Below are 20090 nucleotides of genomic sequence, written 5' to 3'. Positions count from 1 at the left end.
TTGTGTATGTGCATCAGAAGTGTTATGAGACATGGGATGGTATCTATAAAATGTAACTGTGTACATACATGAGAATTATGATAATACATAGGTTGGCATCTGTAAGATATAATTGTGTACATGCATGAGAAGTGTGATGACACTTGGGATGGCATCTGTAAAATGTAATTTTATACATGCATGAGAAGTGTGACTAGACATGGGATGGCATCTGTAAAATGTAATTGTGTGCATTCATAAGAAGTGTGATGAGACACTGAATGGTAACTGTAAAATGTAACTGTCTACATACATGAGAACTTTAATGATACATAGACTGCCATCTGTAAGATGTAATGGTGTACATGTATAAGAAGTGTTATGAGACACGGGATGTCATCTGTAAAATGTAATTATGTACATGCATGAAAAGTGGGATAACAAATGGGATGGAACATGTAAAATGCAATTGTGTACATATATGAGAAGTGTAGTGAGATGGAGTCATAGTTATTCCATAAACTGAATTAAATCAAACTGCAAAACAGAAAAAAGAAAGTCTACAATGCACAACATCGACTGTCACATAAAATAATTTTTGAAAGGACAAGCCCCCCTGCACCCATCCATTCCACCACATTTCTAAATACACTAACTGATGAGAAACTGGGACAGTGTTTACAGAAACTGGATTTATATACATGTCAGGCCCATAATGGGATGGGTCAGTATTAAAACATGACTTAAGGTGGTTCTACCTCACTTAAACGACACGCCGGAACATTTTGACACGGAAATCGCGAGTCCCAGAAGATCGACAGCTCAGAAGACCGACGCAATGGGACCCAGAAGATCGACAGTGCAGAAGACCGACCCAATGGATGAAAGCACCGACGCCGAGGATGCCGACATGGGAAAAGGCTGTGTAAGTATGCGGTAGTGACGGACGTTAGGGTGCGAGTAAGGTAAGTGTGGATATTGACGGTCTGTGGGTTAAGTGAGTTAGGGTTAGGGAGCGGGTCAGGTAAGTGTGCGGTAGTGATTGTGTTTGGGTTAGGGGCGGGATAAGTGAGTTAGGGTTAGGGAGCAGGTCAGGTAAGTGTGCGGTAGTGATTGTGTTTGGGTTAGGGGCGGGATAAGTGAGTTAGGGTTAGGGAGCGGGCCAGGTAAGTGTGCGGTAGTGACGGACCTTAGGGTTAGGGTTTGGGTTAGGGTTGTAGGTAGTTGTGTATGTGAGGTTTAGTGTGGGTTTGTAGGGATTTTGGTGTGCTTGTGTTGTGTATGTGGTTTTTGGACGGGGAATGTGTTTTGATTGTGGTGTGTGCAGTGTATGAGGTTTCGTGTTTGTGTACCATCGGTTATTTCGTTGTCGGGCATGTGGGATTTTCTGTTTTTGTACTGTTGGTTATGTGGTTTCGGTGATTGCGTTGTCGGTGTTTTGGGGTTTCGTTTATGTGAGGTAGAACCCTTAAGGTACATGAGGTTGAAAGTACAAAACATGACTTTATACACATACAAGGAATGTAATAAAACAGGATGGTGTCTGCACATACATACAGAACATTACCTGGTTTGCTAACACCTGATAAGTGTAATGTGACATGGATTAGTAAGCATTAATGTTTTTTTATACCCACACAAAAGCAGTGTAATGAAATATGGGTGAAATGCATGAAACTTAAACACGAATGGAGTGTGATGAGACTTGGAGTAGTACACGTAAAATGTGATTTATTTCTACACAGGGAGTATTTTGAAACCTGGTGAGATGTGCATAAAATATGACTTAGCATGACTTAGTATATGCACAGCTTGAAGACACATAGAACAGTGCAAGTAAACCACTGCCTTACACATATATGAAGAACAGGAGATATTGGTAGGTGTGTCTGTAATTTGTAACTTCATACACACAAGCAATTTATAATGAGACAAGAGGAAGTGTGTCTATGGGGAGTCTTTAATACACACCTGAGGAGTATGACAAGATACAGGGTGGTGTGCATAAAATATGACATTGTGCACGTTGGGAATTTGATGAAACCTGACTGATAATGCTATATGCAGGTAGGGTGTTTGAAGAGTCATGGAGTAATGTTATGTAAAACTGAACGTTATACACATGCAAGGAATATGCAAATACATGTCACAATGCATGCAAACCATAACTACATAAATGAGGATTTATACACACGAAGAGTGTGATGAAACTAAAGGTAGTGTGTGCAAACCAATCTCTTACTTAGTCAAGGAATGTGATGAGATAAGGGGCAGTGGGTATAAAATGCTACTTTATATACCCAAAACTAGTGTGATGAGACATGCAAGTATATGTAAAGAATTTTTTACATGCACACCCGAGCACACACACACACACACACACACACACACACACACACACACACACACACGCACACACACACACACACACACACACACACACACACACACACATGAATGTGGATGCACACACACACACACACACACACACACACACACACACACACACACACACACACACACACATGCATACACACACACATGCATACACACACACACACACACACACACACAGACATCTGCTTGCACACATGCACACACATACACACACATACACACACACACACACACACACACACACACACACACACACACACATACACAGAGACATGTGCTTGCATACATGCACACACATATACACACAGACATGCACACGTAGATGGGGAGTGAGATAAAACATGGCAATGTATGTAAAATGTGACATTATACACATTCATGGAATATGATGGTATCTAAGGTGATATGTACAAAACTATGATTTTAAATATATTCATAGATAGTTTTCAGGTCCAGGAGACCATACAGGAGCCTAGCTCAGTTTTGTCCCAGAGCACAGTCAGGTTAAATAAGTGACACAGTAGTCAAATGAAGGCCAAGAGAATCAAACTTAGGCTGCAGGAAGCAGTTTGCTAACACTTCATAGCTTCAGTCCCCTGTGGTAACTGCTACACTATAGAATAATGAATCACACAATTGTTGTTATAAAAAGTACATTATTTCTGTGGTTTATTTTCTTCCTAGGGGTGATCCCTCAGTGTCTTGAAAAATTTTCAGAGTTGCAACAACCTGCTTTTATAACACAATGCATTAAACCCCTATATCCCATACCCTAAATAGCTAAACCTGCAAGAGCCGTTATGAGACAAGGGGAGATGTGTGCAAACTGCAACTTTATATGTGCATATGAAATATGATAAAATACAGGCCAGTGTGTGGAAAAATGGCATTTTACACACATGCAGAAAGAATGTGATGGGGCATAGTTCAATGTGCATAAAGTGCACCTAAATGCATGGCAGGATAGTGGTGCGACATAAAAAGAGTTTATAAAACAACGTCAGACACACACAAGAGGACTGTGGTCAGGAAAGGGGTGTTGGGTAATATCTGATTAACTATACAGGAGGAGCAATAGTACACGGTCTGGGGGTGTGTATCAAACGTGACTTAATAAACATAGGAAAAATGTGATAGAATATGAGCTGGGGTATATAAAATGACAATTTATACCCATGTAGAAGTGTAACGATATGTAAATGTGGATAGTGAAAGCCATGGCTTTATAAAAAGCTTCCCATTCTGAAGATATCTATAAATTAGGGTTGTGTAAACTACCCCATGGTTTATTCCATATATAAATCAGGGTTCTGTGTAAACTACCCCATGGTTTATTCCATATATAAATCAAGGTTCTGTGTAAACTACCCCATGGTTTATTCCATATATAAATAAAGGTTCTGTGTAAACTACCCCATGGTTTATTCCATATATAAATCAAGGTTCTGTGTAAACTACCCCATTGTTTATTCCGTATATAAATCAAGGTTCTGTGTAAACTACCCCATGGTTTATTCCGTATATAAATCAAGGTTCTGTGTAAACTACCCCATGGTTTATTCCATATATAAATCAAGGTTCTGTGTAAACTACCCCATGGTTTATTCCATATATAAATCAAGGTTCTGTGTAAACTACCCCATGGTTTATTCCATATATAAATCAAGGTTCTGTGTAAACTACCCCATGGTTTATTCCACATATAAATCAAGGTTCTGTGTAAACTACCCCATGGTTTATTCCACATATAAATCAAGGTTCTGTGTAAACTACCCCATGGTTTATTCCATATATAAATCAAGGTTCTGTGTAAACTACCCCATGGTTTATTCCACATATAAATCAAGGTTCTGCGTAAACTACCCCATGGTTTATTCCATATATAAAGCAAGGTTCTGTGTAAACTACCCCATGGTTTATTCCATATATAAATCAAGGTTCTGTGTAAACTACCCCATGGTTTATTCCATATATAAATCAAGGTTCTGTGTATACTACCCCATGGTTTATTCCGTATATAAATCAAGGTTCTGTGTAAACTACCCCATGGTTTATTCCATATATAAATCAAGGTTCTGTGTAAACTACCCCATGGTTTATTCCATATATAAATCAAGGTTCTGTGTAAACTACCCCATGGTTTATTCCATATATAAATCAAGGTTCTGTGTAAACTACCCCATGGTTTATTCCATATATAAATCAAGGTTCTGTGTAAACTACCCCATGGTTTATTCCATATATAAATCAAGGTTCTGTGTAAACTACCCCATGGTTTATTCCATATATAAATCAAGGTTCTGTGTATACTACCCCATGGTTTATTTCATATATAAATCAAGGTTCTGTGTATACTACCCCATGGTTTATTCCATATATAAATCAAGGTTCTGTGTAAACTACCCCATGGTTTATTCCATATATAAATCAAGGTTCTGTGTAAACTACCCCATGGTTTATTCCACATATAAATCAAGGTTCTGTGTAAACTACCCCATGGTTTATTCCATATATAAATCAAGGTTCTGTGTAAACTACCCCATGGTTTATTCCATATATAAATCAAGGTTCTGTGTAAACTACCCCATGGTTTATTCCATATATAAATCAAGGTTCTGTGTAAACTACCCCATGGTTTATTCCATATATAAATCAAGGTTCTGTGTAAACTACCCCATGGTTTATTCCATATATAAATCAAGGTTCTGTGTAAACTACCCCATGGTTTATTCCATATATAAATCAAGGTTCTGTGTAAACTACCCCATGGTTTTATTCCATATATAAATCAAGGTTCTGTGTAAACTACCCCATGGTTTATTCCATATATAAATCAAGGTTCTGTGTAAACTACCCCATGGTTTATTCCATATATAAATCAAGGTTCTGTGTAAACTACCCCATGGTTTATTCCATATATAAATCAAGGTTCTGTGTATACTACCCCATGGTTTATTCCATATATAAATCAAGGTTCTGTGTAAACTACCCCATGGTTTATTCCATATATAAATCAAGGTTCTGTGTAAACTACCCCATGGTTTATTCCATATATAAATCAAGGTTCTGTGTAAACTACCCCATGGTTTATTCCATATATAAATCAAGGTTCTGTGTAAACTACCCCATGGTTTATTCCATATATAAATCAAGGTTCTGTGTAAACTACCCCATGGTTTATTCCATATATAAATCAAGGTTCTGTGTAAACTACCCCATGGTTTATTCCATATATAAATCAAGGTTCTGTGTATACTACCCCATGGTTTATTCAATATCTTTTTTTTTTGGCATTTTCCTCCCTAGTATAACTACCACCAAGGCTGACAAACCTCACGTACGTTATGAACACACTTAGCAAAGCCTTTTCAATGTATCAGTTTCAGCTAAAAAGGCCACAGGAGATAATCTTTCATGAACTGAAGAAATATATACAGAAACACTCAATGCACTTCACTGGAATCAAGATAATCTAAGTGGGTGCAATCTTTTACAAAAAGTGTATGCAAATAAGAAGGCATATTTACAGATACAGAGGGGCACCTGAGAGAACTGTAAGGGAAAAAGTTTCAGAGAAAGTGTGATAGATGATTGGAAAGCCTTCTTAGGAAATTATAAATGGAAGAAACCAACAAGTGAATTCAAGAATGCGTGAGACAGATATAATACAATTTGTGTATGTGGTACAGAGAAACATACTGCTGGATAACTTATGGTATGAAGCTTATTCAGTGAGCAGAGAAAGGGATAGACTAGGTGGGCAAGTTGTGTTATCATGGTCTAGACCCTTCTTGGTTTTTTAGCTTCATATGAGTATGGTGAAGCAGTGTCATTGAGCAGGTCAGAGCCTTATGGACTTATTTGCTATTTTCAGAAACAGTGAAGCACTACATTAGTAATGAAGCAAACAGTAGATGGCCTAATGTTGCTGAAGCAAAGTACGTATTTGTGTGACTTGTGACCTGGGTTCAGATCACAGCATGGGAGATAGCTGAATGTAGAGAAGATTTTGTCCAGCTTACCTTCCTCATGGTTTGTGAGTTGAGTGCAGACTCCCTCGTTCCCACTGTAGTAGTATCCCTACTTGCGATGACAGAAACTGTCACAAAAAGCAGCTTAACATATGTGAGGGAGTGACTGATTCCTTATACTGAATGCAATTTTCAAATAAACTGAGTGCCAAACTGCTAGCCACAATCTTTGCATGCCTGCCTCGGAAGGATGAAGTACTAGACAAAAATAAGAAACCTCCCCCCCAAAGCCTACATTGTGTTCTATAGCTCACAAAACTTTTGCACAAAGCAAAAATAATGGTAGGACAAAGGACCAAAATTGGGGCAATGTTTAGATATTACTCTAATTCTCTTAAAAAGTTAACAGAACAGCAGGTTTTGCATCAGCATGTATTTTTGAACAATAAGAAGTGTAAAAAACAAATGAATGCCATTATTTACTGACAGCAATCTTCAGTGATTTACCAGAAAATTAAACAATGGACAAGGGATATTTGAAAAGTATGCTTAGCACTCATGACTTTCACTTCCTGTAGGAGGTGAATAGGCCTGTGAAATACTTAGGACAGAGGTAGGCAAACTGGTGCTCAAAATGCTGGTGGTGAGGATGTGATAATGAAAAATGCAAACAAATATATTACAATCCAAACTATAATATAACTGTTTCTTTAGTAATAAGTTCTAGTAACCCTTACTTGTTAATGAACATTTATGAAGAGTAACTCAGTTTTTAAGATAACAAAATGCTTACGTGTTTCTTGATTGGATGTAAAGTCATCTCCAGGTATCCCGGTGGCATCGACTGCATGAATCACTATGGTATACAGCACATCCGGTTCCAATCCTGTAAACGTAAAATTTGTTCCTGTGGTGTTGTACTTCATTTTCACACCCTCACCATCGGCCCTCATGATAGTTACAGAGTATCCAACAGCAGCTGGAATGATGTCCCAGTTAGCGACAATTGTGTCAGAACTGGGAGAATAAGAAGAGATCACAGAAGCTGCTGGAACTGTAAAATTCAAAATAAATAGTTTTAAACAAAGTTTTTTTTGTTAGTTTTTTTTAATAGCAAGATTCATGTTGATTCATGTGAGTTATTCCTATCATATTTATTTGTCACCAGTTGTAAATCAAACAAAAAAAGTAAAATGTTAAAAAATATATTTTAGCTTGTTTTGTGGATCACAGAGATATCTACCCTCCCTCTCACCCCCCCCAAAATTCCCCACTGACCTCCAGCCCTCTGAATGAAGTTTGACAGCTGCACCTATGTCTGAGGGGGAAAAGGCAAGGAAATGGGGTATAAATCATCTCAGTTCCATAAAAGAAAAGTTTAAGGGATTTCAGATAACAAATATACTGAACTTGCTTTGTAACTAAGATACTACTGCAGTATGAAATAAATAAGTTTGAGGGGCTATGAATAAACAGTTTGGGTTTTGGTGACTGACCTTTGCCAGAAAAGGTCTGCTCTGGAACAAGTTTCTTGTTTTAAACTTATCCAAAAAAAAAAATCTTCCAGTCTTATCCATTTAGAAGACATATACAGAATAATATAAAGGAAACAAAAATAGATTACTCTACCAGCTAGGCTGCAGTCTATCACTGCCCACAAAGAAAACATTGACTCGGTCTCTGCTACTGTTCAATATACTATATGGAATAGTAACCACTGTAAACCTAAATAGCAAGGCAACCAAGCTACTTACATCAGCATATATGAGAATAATACAGTCTGTAGCAAGTCCACCTTGCTGTGCTCACCAACTCACATGGGTGTTCCTTGGAAACAAAGTCAAATTTGTACAAAATACTTTACGCATAAATTGTTATGTGGAACCCTTGCCCAGTTCTTAACAAGATGCTATCCTGTTACACTCCATGCAGGGAACTTAGATCCTCATTTCATTGTCCAAACTCAGTAAAGAAAACCAAATACAAATATGGAGTCAGTGAACCTGCTAATTTACTTGGCAAACTAGAACCAACTATTTCCTAAAAACAGAGCTACCCAAAACTCTGCTTCTTTCAAACCTCAGTACAAATCTCTGTTCATGCCTACAGTGGGATAAGATTGATGCATACAGCATTATTTAAATGTTTTTAACACATCTCTCTACACTAGCGTCAACCTATCTACCTTTGACACTCTGTTACTATTATCATCACACTACGTCTGCACTGCCATTAACCTGTCTTCTGCACTGAATTACTGCCCTTACATGATATTACACCTATATTACACTGTACTGCCACCTTCCCACTCATTCCAATTTCTTTTTATTCCTTCAGTTTAAAAACCTATCTCCTATTAATCCTTATATAATTACTTCACAGTGTTTTCATACTAATATGGTTACTTAAACTAGCAAATTATATATTCAGTGTTCAATGTAACGCTTATGGCAAACTCAAAGCCTCAAGAGAGGCCACCTAGAAGTTTGCATTCATAAAGTTTTCTATCATAAACTGACTCTCCAGTCTAATTAGCTAAACTTGTCTTAAATGAAGCAAGAGAGGAAGATGCATTTATATTTAGTGGTAAGGAATTCCACAGCCTGCCTCTGCTGCACACAAAGCTATTATTCTTATCTTCATGGAAAGCAACAGATGCATTGACTAATAAATTCCTGTTCCTTGCAGTGGTCAATAAATACAACACCAAATTCCAATGACATATTTTCATTATTAAGACACTTAAAAATAATATAACATCACCTGTCATCAGTTTATATGCAACTAAATATACATTTAATGTCTCGAGTCTATCTTTAAAAGGCACACCACAAAGACCAACCTTTTCTAGATTTTTTCAAGACTATAAATAAAGGATTTGGTACAAACACACATCAGTCTACTGTAATCTTTATGTGGCCTAATTAGGGTGTCGAATACAGGTAACATCTCCTTGCTATTCCTGTTACTAATAGTTCTCAGAATAGGTTTACTATCAAAACCCTGAAATGCACTTGTGCGTTTTCTTCATGTCACCAAACCATATTGTCAAAAGTGAAAATGATTTCACGTCCCCATTTCGAACCATGTTAATACCGATGGTTCCAAATTCATTGTTATTTTGGTTTGGTGTTCCTTGATGCAGGTTCTATAAGTATACATTCGATTTACAGCCCCTTTGAAATTGCACTTCTATGTACCACTAGTCGATGAAGTGAACTTCAGGATTATAATAGTAAACCCTCAGAATATCCTTCATTATCCCATAACATTTACGCAAGACAAAAGAGGGCTGTTGAACTCAAACTGGTTATCTATAGTTAGTCTTAAATCTTTAACACTGGAAGCTGCTGCTATAAGTTCAATGTCTGTCGCATAATGATATCCATGGTTTAATGCCCTGAAATGAATGACAATATTGTTCCCGCCCTTAAATAACACCCTCTTAACCATGGACCAGTAATACAGCTCATACAGATACCTCTGCAGGATAGTATGATTAGCAATATCTCCTACTGCCATCTCAGTCTTTGTGTCATGAAGATATCTGCTGACCCACACATCACTGGCAGAAGGGATGTTAGATATAGCAAAAACACTCAACTGTGTTCCATAGGATAAAACCACTGTTCCTCTCTGCTCTATACCCCAATCCATATAATGGATCAGGAATCAACATATTTTTCCTCTGTATGTGCCATCCCTCTTCTACAGGACATTTGTAAGTGGGTTCAGTTGTTACACATACCTATAGACTTGCTATATTCCTGAAGGGATGTTGGAGAGGTACTACATAGTAATACAACATAAAATAAATTTGAAAAACAACCTTGTAACAACTACAGTGATACTGATCATTTGGGATATGGTATGTGGACTCAGAGTTTTGCAATGAATGATCAGAAAGAGTAATACTGTGTTATGGTATTCTTATCTGAGTCTATTTATGTTCTATATTTATTAGGTCACCTGGCAAGTGCATATGGTCATATGCAGACATTGCAAACATGCTATTTATTCAAATGCAGGATGAGTCCTGAGGTATACAAACACTGTGAACTGTTAAAATCTGCAGATGAAAGAAGCAGTCAACATAAAATCAGATTAGGAGGAGTATATGGTAATGCATGACTAATGTGACAGCTTTTTTTTTTTGCAATATTCAGAAGTGTAGCTGTCAAGTGAATGTGAAAGTATCGGTTTTGGACGTGTGTGTGTGTGTGTGTGTGTGTGTGTGTGTGTGTGTGTGTGTGTGTGTGTGTGTGTGTGTGTGCGTGTGTGCATGTGCGTGTGTGCGTGCGTGTGTGTGTGTGTGTGTGTGTGTGTGTGTGTGTGTGTGTGTGTGTGTGTGTGTGTGTGCGTGTGTCTGTAAGGCAGAGATCCCTTACTGCCATATATGTTCTGTATCCTCATCTCGATATGATTCATCTCCATTGGTTTTCTATTTTATGAATTGCTACACATGTGGAAGATGTATCAGCCACATAGCATAGTTTATGAAACTTTTCATGATGTTTATTGACATGGTGGCACATCCTAAATATTGTTTTTGTGCACATCTATTTGTAACTAGCTGGGCTAAACTATCCCAAAGGTACGCACTGAAAATATGATAGCTTCCATTAGGGTCAATGCAATAATTAATTAATGTTCATAATAACAGTATTGGGATTGGGTCTAAGCTCATAATTAAGGAGGTCTCTATGCTCTTCAGAGTGGAATATATACAAATGTGACATAATATTGCTTATTATTTTTCCCTTATGAGTTACAGAATGGCATTTACCATTATAATGGCCCATCCAAAGCTTTAGCAAAATGTTCACTTTCAGTAAGTTACACTAAGAAAAACTAACCAGCTGATAATATGATGTAAACAATACAGAGCAGTTATACAAAAAGATTGCCTTTTTTAAGCCAGATGACATTTATTTCATTTTAATTATTATTTATTTTACATTTGTTGACCGGGATGATCTGATTAGATACATGTCCATTTTCAGCGGAGGCCCGGGGAGAAAAGCTCCAATCATTCAGATAATAAACATGGAAAAGTATAACTTGTAATAGGTAACACAAATAACAAGGCTGATAAGAGTTAATAGACTCATAGTAAACGGGCATTAGAGAAAGTCAAAGTTAAATACAGCACTTTAAAGCAGGAAGGAATACAAATAAGTATTCAGAAACAGGGATGTACAAGACAAAAGCATGACCAACAGCCTAGGTGAGAAGGGGTAGTATAGTCAGAGTGACTTAGACAAGAATAATCCCCAGATTCCCCTGACATAGTGTCAAATGTATGGTAGGACAGAAACCAAAGAAATACAGTAAGATGTAAAAGGGTAAGGGAGAGGACCGGGGAGGGGTATAAAGATTGAAAGCATAGAGGGGTAACGAGTCATATGTTACACATACTTCTCATAGAGAGAGGGGTGATAAATCCTTAACCGAGAAGTCAGGGTTGGCCAGTGTGTCATTAGGTGCTGTTTGGGGCTTTTTTTGAACAGAGAGAGTGAGAAAACTTCAAAAACTTCCAAATTCCAACTAAAAGCTTTTTGTTATGTTACACAAGTAAGTAACACACAATGAGTTATATATAATATATCAACACCTTAAGAGTGATGAATGATCTTTTGAGCCTTCCTGTGTCTTTCATTGAATGTTCTTGCGTGACGAGGGGTGGGGAGGTTACACCCCTGATTAAGCTCATATCCAGGTCACAGCATGCACAGTGCGACCAGACAGCCTTAGGGTAAAAACAAGCCTACAAAACATTAGCTTCATAAAAAGGGTGAGACAAAAAGCCTTTCTAGCTTTTATTCTGTATATTAGACTGTTATCTATAGAGGTGTGTGAAACTGCTTTGTTTAAATTCTCAGTGGGAATTCATTCTCAGCAGAAATATAATATTCAGTATTTATGTTGCAGGTCAAAGAACACAAATGAGTATTTTGTGCACCACCTGACGATCAGTCTATCCAGCATTAGGTAACGACTCCAATCTGCCTTCAGCCACCCTAAAAAAATTGCTTTTAAAAATAAACTACACATCGAGTCTTGGCCTTAGATAAATGAACTGAAATTTTCTTTGTATCATTTATTAAAACCAAAGCCCCCCATACTGAAATACCTAAAGACATTAACCCACATCAAATCAACATTTCACAAGTACATAAACAAAAAAAAAATCCTCCATATGCAGAAAACCATATTTTATTTTATGCTATTTTTGTGAGGAGATGACCTTTCACATTCGCAGATTTTAGTTGTGCGATTAGTAAAGGTATGTAATGCATTATGTGGGGTTTCTTTCATAGCAGTGGTGGGGATGTTTGCAAAACTTGTACAACATGCAAAGTCAATGTAAACCAACGTACTAAAACTGATGATCCTTAAGAAAAAAAAAACTCTGTACTCTCTTTGTATCTCTGCTGCATAATTTGTATGTGGTAAAGTATGGCTCCAACCCTTCTCAAACTTCATACTGATGCCAGGCTTTTCTGCTACAACTATCAAACGAGTGTCTGCATTCATTCACATAATTTTATGTGTGTGTGTGTGTGTGTGTGTGTGTGTGTGTGTGTGTGTGTGCGCGCGTGTGTGTGTGTGTCTTTGGCTGTGTCTGCATAAATTCACGTGATTCTTCATGTGTGTGTGGAGGGTATGTGTGTATATAAGTGATTATGTGTGTGTTTGTGCATGAGTGTGCACAAATATGTCACAATACTCCAAGACCAGATCTGTGGAGAAACTGCTCTTTCTCCTACTAAAAGAATCACTTTAAATCACTTTAATCACTTTAATCACTTAAACTTAATTATATAACTTAGAAAGAATCCGCTGCTAGGAGTTTTGTGACAGCTCTGTTCCGAAAAACAATGCTGTATTGTATTCTATTTTGGAAGCAGTCTTCTGCTGGGAAAACTAAGTTTGTTGGCATAATAGTTTCAAGACAACTGAGAATAGATGACCCTTGTTGCAATAACACAATCTCAGCTAACTGATCATGTTAATTGCCTGAGTAATAATCAGAAAAAATGCATCACAGTAGCTAAACGTGGAATAGGTCATCATGTGCCATATAATAAACATCGACACAAAGGAAATTTCTGTTCTTTAAGACAAAAATTGATACAGGAGGAAACCTTGAATGACAATTCAGATTGACATATATACCTTACAATTGCAGTTGAATGTTCTTGGTAGGACAAAATGTGCTTCCTAGTACTGGCAGCAGAAAATGATTGTGGGGAGAATGGTATATACTCCCCTGCTGTGTATTGATACTGTCAGATTTTTAAAGGTATTGTACAATATTTCAAGAGGGTCTACAGACTTATTATTGGACTGCATTTCAAAATGGCCTTTTCCATTTCTTTGTAATATGTCAGACTGTGCCCATTCTGGGAAGTAAAGTCTTTCACCCACTAAAGAATGCACAGTTTTTAACAGTTTTACCACGACTAAACTTTTTTTTTTAGTTATCTTCTTGCAGTAGTTTTTGTAGTGAAAACCATAAGACTGCATGTTCCCACTCTTGGCATGTTAAATATTACATAGCTTTTAGTATAAATTCTGAAGACTCTTGCTTCTTGATAGAGATGCTAAATTAAAGCTACAAAAAGTGTAATGCTTGTAGTTCCTCCTGTAACCAGGTATGTTCTGACCACGTTGCTTATTAAGAGCACTGCACTAGTGTAATGCTTGTAGTTCCTCCTGTAACCAGGTACGTTCTGAGCACGTTGCTTATTAAGAGCACTGCACTACAGGCAGATTTCCATTCCTGATAGCACCCTCAATGCCAGATTTCACTTTTGCTTCATATCCTAAACACATTGAGCTCCGTACCAGGGTTTAAGAAGGAACCTTTGTGTGCTACAACAGAATTATCGTAGGCTGCTTAGACATGCACCATCAACACTTCCTAAAATAAATAGTAAAAATGTCATTGGCATCTCATTAAAAAAACTTCACAAGTGTGGTTTGTGGCTATTTTGGGGTCACAAACCACATTTGATCTCATCACTACAACTATGACATGGAAGTACTAAGTGACCTTGTGTATACCCAGCTGACCTTTCACATAAATGTTTAATATAACCATAGCTCTTGAAAGCTAACCACTCCTATAAACATTTAGCACACCGATTTTTGTAAAAATCTGCAGGCACATAATGTAAAAGACTAAGATAGAAGTAGATCACAGGGATCTATAACTAGGACACCTACAAGCCGATAAGTGTCACATTTCTGCAGTGCTTATGTATGAGGTACGGGATCAAATTACTAGTTAAATGTCAAGCAGTGCTGTAGGCAATGCAAGAGAAAGCAACTCTGTATATGTCAGTTCCAACAGACTATCAATTCATCATTACCAGTAACAGAAGCTACAATTAAATCCTTCTCAGACCTGCTTATTCAGGAATTATGTATAAAGTCAAAATTTTAAAACAAGTTCTGTAATGGCTTTATAGCTCTGTGAATTACACTTCAGTTTTATTATTGTCCCTAAATTTCCCAATTTTGCCCTTCATATGCTTTGCACCACCTTGTAGTCATCATCATGAGACGTTATTTCCCCTAACGTTATCAGAGAAGGGTCCCCAGCAAAGCCTGTTTTGCTTACTAATTGGAATATACAGAGCATATCTCGGCACACCAACCACATAGCCCAAGGAAAGATACAAGAAAGAAAGCTTAACAAAAAAAGACATAGATATATTAGTTTATGCGGGATCCCTTTGAGCTAACAGGAATAATAGCAAATTCTTAAATAGAAATTTAGAAATTCAGCAGTAAATCTAATGCATTAAAGACTGTCCTGGGATGGTGACATCATCTCCTTGTGATGCCCAAGGAGCCTGTGCTGCATGATAGGTAAAAGGTCATGATGAGTCAGCAGCAGTAAACAGGGAGAAGAAAGACAGAACTGTTTTTTCAAAGAAATGTTATCTCCTACTACAGATTTATTGATGATTTAATTTTCATCTGTAGAGGTGACGTTTCAGATTTTGACAAATTTATGGTAGATCTTCACCAAAATAGGTTTGGTTTAGAGTTCACACATGTTATTAACAAACATGAAATCCAATTTTTGGATATTTTGTTATATGTGGACAAACAAGGAATTGTCCAATTTAAACCATATAGGAAGGAAGTAGCTTCTAATAATTTTTTGCATGCATCTAGTGCACATCCTATGCATCTTATTGAGGCCCTTCCTTATGGTGAATTTAAACGAACATATGAACATACTTCTGAACATAGGCTTTTGAAATTGGAATTTGACAATGTTTGTAAGAGACTGTTGGATAGGGGTTATTTTGAGATTTTAATTAGGAGGAATCGTGCAAGATTTGATTCTAATTTAAAGTATCATGTTACAAAGTTATCTTACAAGAATCTAATTCATAAACAGGTGGATACAAATAATGATGATAGATTATTTTTTGTTACTAAATACTCTCTATTTTCGGACACTTTATGTAACATTGTCAATTTCTTGTGGCCTATTGTCCATAAAAATGAGGAGATTGGGCATCTTTTTCCTGAACATGTTTCCTTTTCATATGGCAGATATGCAAATCTTAAGGAAATTCTTAAACCTAGACATCTGCTAAGTGATGTTTCTTTGATGGATTCTGATATTCAATATAGTATGTTTAAATGTGGCAAATGTAAGATATGTGTGAGAGTGAAAAACCTATCAGGTAGTACCATTAATGGGGTTAAATATTTTGCACAAAACAAGTTTAATTGCAGTTCCTGTGGTGTAGTTTACATTATTGGTTGTGATTGTACTTTGCCAAAATATTATATAGGTCAGACAAAAAGCGAATTAAAAAAACATATATTAGAACACATTGGCGATGTTCGCAATGCTAGGATAAATAGCCCTATATTTGAACATTTTCACACAGTACATAATGGGTCTATTGACTCATTATTTTTTTGTGCTTTAGCCAAACCCAATGTATACTATGGAGGTAATTTTCAGCAGAGTCTTTTAAATCTAGAAAGTAGATTCATTTTGAAATATGGTACTTTAAAACCTCGAGGTTTGAATCTGGAAGTGAATTTAAACATCTAATAGTATTCTTCTTGTGTCTTGTAATGAATAATTCAATGTATTCTAAGCTTTATGTGTTTTTTTTTATATTTGTATAAAATTTTGTCTGTACCTTTAACTCTCTGGAGTTGTTTAATACCATTTCAATCATATTTAATTGTTTAATTGTTGATTGTTGGGTAGCACCAGTATATATAATGCATCTGGTGGCTTGATGTTTATTCCTTTGAAGGCTGTTGGGCCGAGGTACCGGAATAAATCTGCTGTATCCTGCATCCTGTTCTTGTGGTTTGTTTATCATTTTGTTACTGCTGTTGGTTGCTGTTGCCATATCTCGGCACACCAACCACATAGCCCAAGGAAAGATACAAGAAAGAAAGCTTAACAAAAAAAGACATAGATATATTAGTTTATGCGGGATCCCTTTGAGCTAACAGGAATAATAGCAAATTCTTAAATAGAAATTTAGAAATTCAGCAGTAAATCTAATGCATTAAAGACTGTCCTGGGATGGTGACATCATCTCCTTGTGATGCCCAAGGAGCCTGTGCTGCATGATAGGTAAAAGGTCATGATGAGTCAGCAGCAGTAAACAGGGAGAAGAAAGACAGAACTGTTCTTGCTGTTCTTCATGTTTTAACTTTCTTGAAGGTAGTGGCAGACCTTATGAGTGAATAGCTGTCAGCCATTGGCTGGAGGAATACAGGATAAATGTCCAGTCTAAGAGGTTTGTGCAGCATTTAGGGAACCAGGGAACAGAAGGAGGAGCAATTACTTGGTACAAATGAAATCCTCTCAACTCACCCCAGTGGGAGACTAAAGCAAGCTTGTTATGGCAACCCAGTAATGTTAAAAGCCTATTCAAAAAGTAATGCACAATCTGCTGGCTACATGCACGAATAAAACTGGTTGAGATAACAGTATCATTAGTAGTTATGTATTATTTTACAATATCCATAGTTAATTTATTTTCCTTCACTTTTAAACATATCTCTAATGAACATGGCCCAAAACAATTATCTCATAACATTTTAAATCTTCTTTATATCCCTGTTACCCCTTTCAGTCATATATGTTTACTTATGTGATGAAAAGAGGGGTCAGAATGGGAAGAAACCAACTACAATTGAAGTTAGAAGATATGTGAGCTGAAGCAGGGTCATGATCTTACCATATTTTCACAAATTTTATCCCATTGAAGGCTTCTCCATTCATTTACAGTATTCAAATAACTACCTTACTAGTCTATAGGCTGTTGCTGTGTTTCATATCATGTTGTCTCTGCACTAACTACACAAGATCCACTATAAACAAAACCCAGGTTATGCTCCAACACAGAAATTCCCTACAGGCATGTTTAAACTGCCCAGCGTATGTATTAACAGCTTCCAAAACAGACAAAACTATGACTGAGTTCAAAACACAAATGCCAACTAGCTAATGACAGCACAAAGTCATTCTTATCAGACTCCCTGAGTTATCTTTAACAAGATATCTGAAATGCTTTGAGACACTTATGGTTTCTTTGGAAAATCAGTAATAAATGTTGGAAGTTGCTATCAAACAAGAGAAAGATAAACTAATCTAAAATTAAGTATTATTTATACTGCTGTCTATTGTCCACCTTATGTATGACCTTTCCAGTGAATACATTCACCGTTTGTTAGCTTTTAAGATGATTCATACTTGTTTTCCATATCTATCAGCATGTTCTTTCTCCCCATGCTTACTCACTTTACTTGTCAGTTACTGTTCGAGCATCCTGTATCCTTTGTTTCATTTCCATGTGAACGACCTAATCCTATCTTAGATGGCAGGATGTGTGAATCTGAGCATCCTATATCCTTTGTTTCAGTTCTATGCGAACGACCTACTCCTATCTTAGATGGCAGGATGTGTGAATCTTAAGGATGTAGTGTATAGGTCAGTAACTCTAAAAGTACAGAGTAACAGAACTCAAAGTACTAGCTATGCAGCATCCCAGAGACCTTTGGCCTATCTGTGTATGGCCTGCATTGAAAGGACAGCCATTATTTTAATCAATCATATTCTAGCAGCTTGCCCCTACATAAAAAAGAGACTATGCTACACTTGGGCAACCATAGCTCCACTCTCTGCAACAGAAGTCTGATTAAAAAAAAACACACTAGTTCAAAGATGGAAGGCAGATGTACAGATAATCATCTCCAACCTAGCTCACTGTGTCATGTCCACTAAGCTACAACACAGTGTTTCTCTTTACAGCTATCATTATGCATTTCATAAAAGAATAATATATCTGACACTCTTTAAAAACTGCCACTGACATTTTTTCAACCTTTTCTCTGTCTGTGTGTTTCACTTATCTACCCATGTTACCTGTTGTTGCTTTCATGGGCCGTGATGGCTGGCTCTTTCCTCCCACGTTAATCGATCTAATTGTAACAGCATATGGTGTTGCAGGGTACAGCCCCATCACTGTTCCTGGTGATTCGGTAACATTTGTTTCAGTATATAATGTATGGTTAGCTTCTGCTCGTAGCTCATATTGAAGGGCTCCAGGAACAGCTGCCCATTCTGCTGTGATGCCATTGCTAATCTTGGAATAAACTTTATCGGCCACAGGTACTTCAGGAGCTAAAGAAAAAAAAGTAGTCAGTGCAGTCTTAAAAATATCATTATGCTATTTTTTGCCAACAAAATCAAGTGACAGTATCTGCAGACTGCTAACAAGTGATACTTTTTTCTTTCACTCAATAGCAAAAGATAATTCTAAGGTTGCATACTATATTATAAAACAAAATTATTATGTAATTTAAAATATTCATTGACACCTGATGAAAAAATGCCAATATTATTAATACTTAGACACTGTACTTATTTTCACAGTATCTGAACTTCTATCAAATAATATCAGAAATGTGGGTGAGCACATTGTTCAGTTTTCTTTGCTTTATCTGCATCTGCTGTATGCCATTGCACACAATCTTTGGATATTAGTCCAATAGGATCATATATCACAAGGAAAGACAGCCAAGAATAGCAGGCAAACACTACATTTCACATGCCAATCACTTTAGATATAAACTATGACAGCATACAAGACTGAACAAGAACATTATATGAGTTCTTCACTAGGTTATTTAAATGTGGGGAAATTCCTCACGATTGGGGTCATGCCCCTATTAAACCTGTCTTTAAGGAAAAGGGGAGAAGGAGAAACCCAGAGTCATACAAACATAAGTTTACTTTCATGTTGTGAAAAATAATAGAGAAGCTTATTTTGGATAAATTATTGTCAGAATTCGAAAGGTACTTGAAGCCATATATCAGCATGCATATGTTGAAAATCAATCTATTACTACCTGTAATGTGGTGTTCTATAACTAATAACAGCTATAAATGAAAAATAGTGTTGTGATGTCATTTATATAGGCTTAACTTCAGCATTTGATAGGGTCATAAGATGGACAGCTGCATGGCTTGCAGATAAGACATGGCAAGTATCATATAGCAATTGGACAGGAGAAATTTTAGGTTGCAGTCAGGGTGCCCCATACTTGTTTAGATTGCATCTTTCAGATCTATCTTTTTCATCTGAGGTGTTCTACAGTCTAAATGCAGGTGATTTGAAAATGTATAGACTGATTACATGTGTTACAGATATGACTGCAAAAGAACTTGACTAAATT

At 36.8% G+C, this 20090-nt stretch overlaps 1 protein-coding gene across 1 annotated transcript in view; it reads right to left on the bottom strand.

Annotated features, from left to right (window-relative positions):
- Nucleotides 1-20090, bottom strand: part of FNDC7 (fibronectin type III domain containing 7) — a 131868-nt gene that overhangs the window by 108263 nt on the left and 3515 nt on the right. Inside the window, exons 4-5 of the mRNA XM_044086065.1 lie at nt 18778-19035; nt 7141-7401 (exon numbers count right to left, since the gene is read on the bottom strand). Coding sequence (XP_043942000.1) covers nt 7141-7401; nt 18778-19035 — 519 coding nt within the window. The remainder of the gene's footprint in view (nt 1-7140; nt 7402-18777; nt 19036-20090) is intronic.

The sequence above is a fragment of the Protopterus annectens genome, chromosome 10.part0 (assembly GCF_019279795.1).
Source record: "Protopterus annectens isolate FY-2018-M chromosome 10.part0, PAN1.0, whole genome shotgun sequence".
NCBI classification, from domain to species: Eukaryota; Metazoa; Chordata; order Ceratodontiformes; family Protopteridae; genus Protopterus; species Protopterus annectens.
Note: the sequence above shows the minus strand (reverse complement) of the source record. Positions and strands in the feature narration are given on the sequence as shown.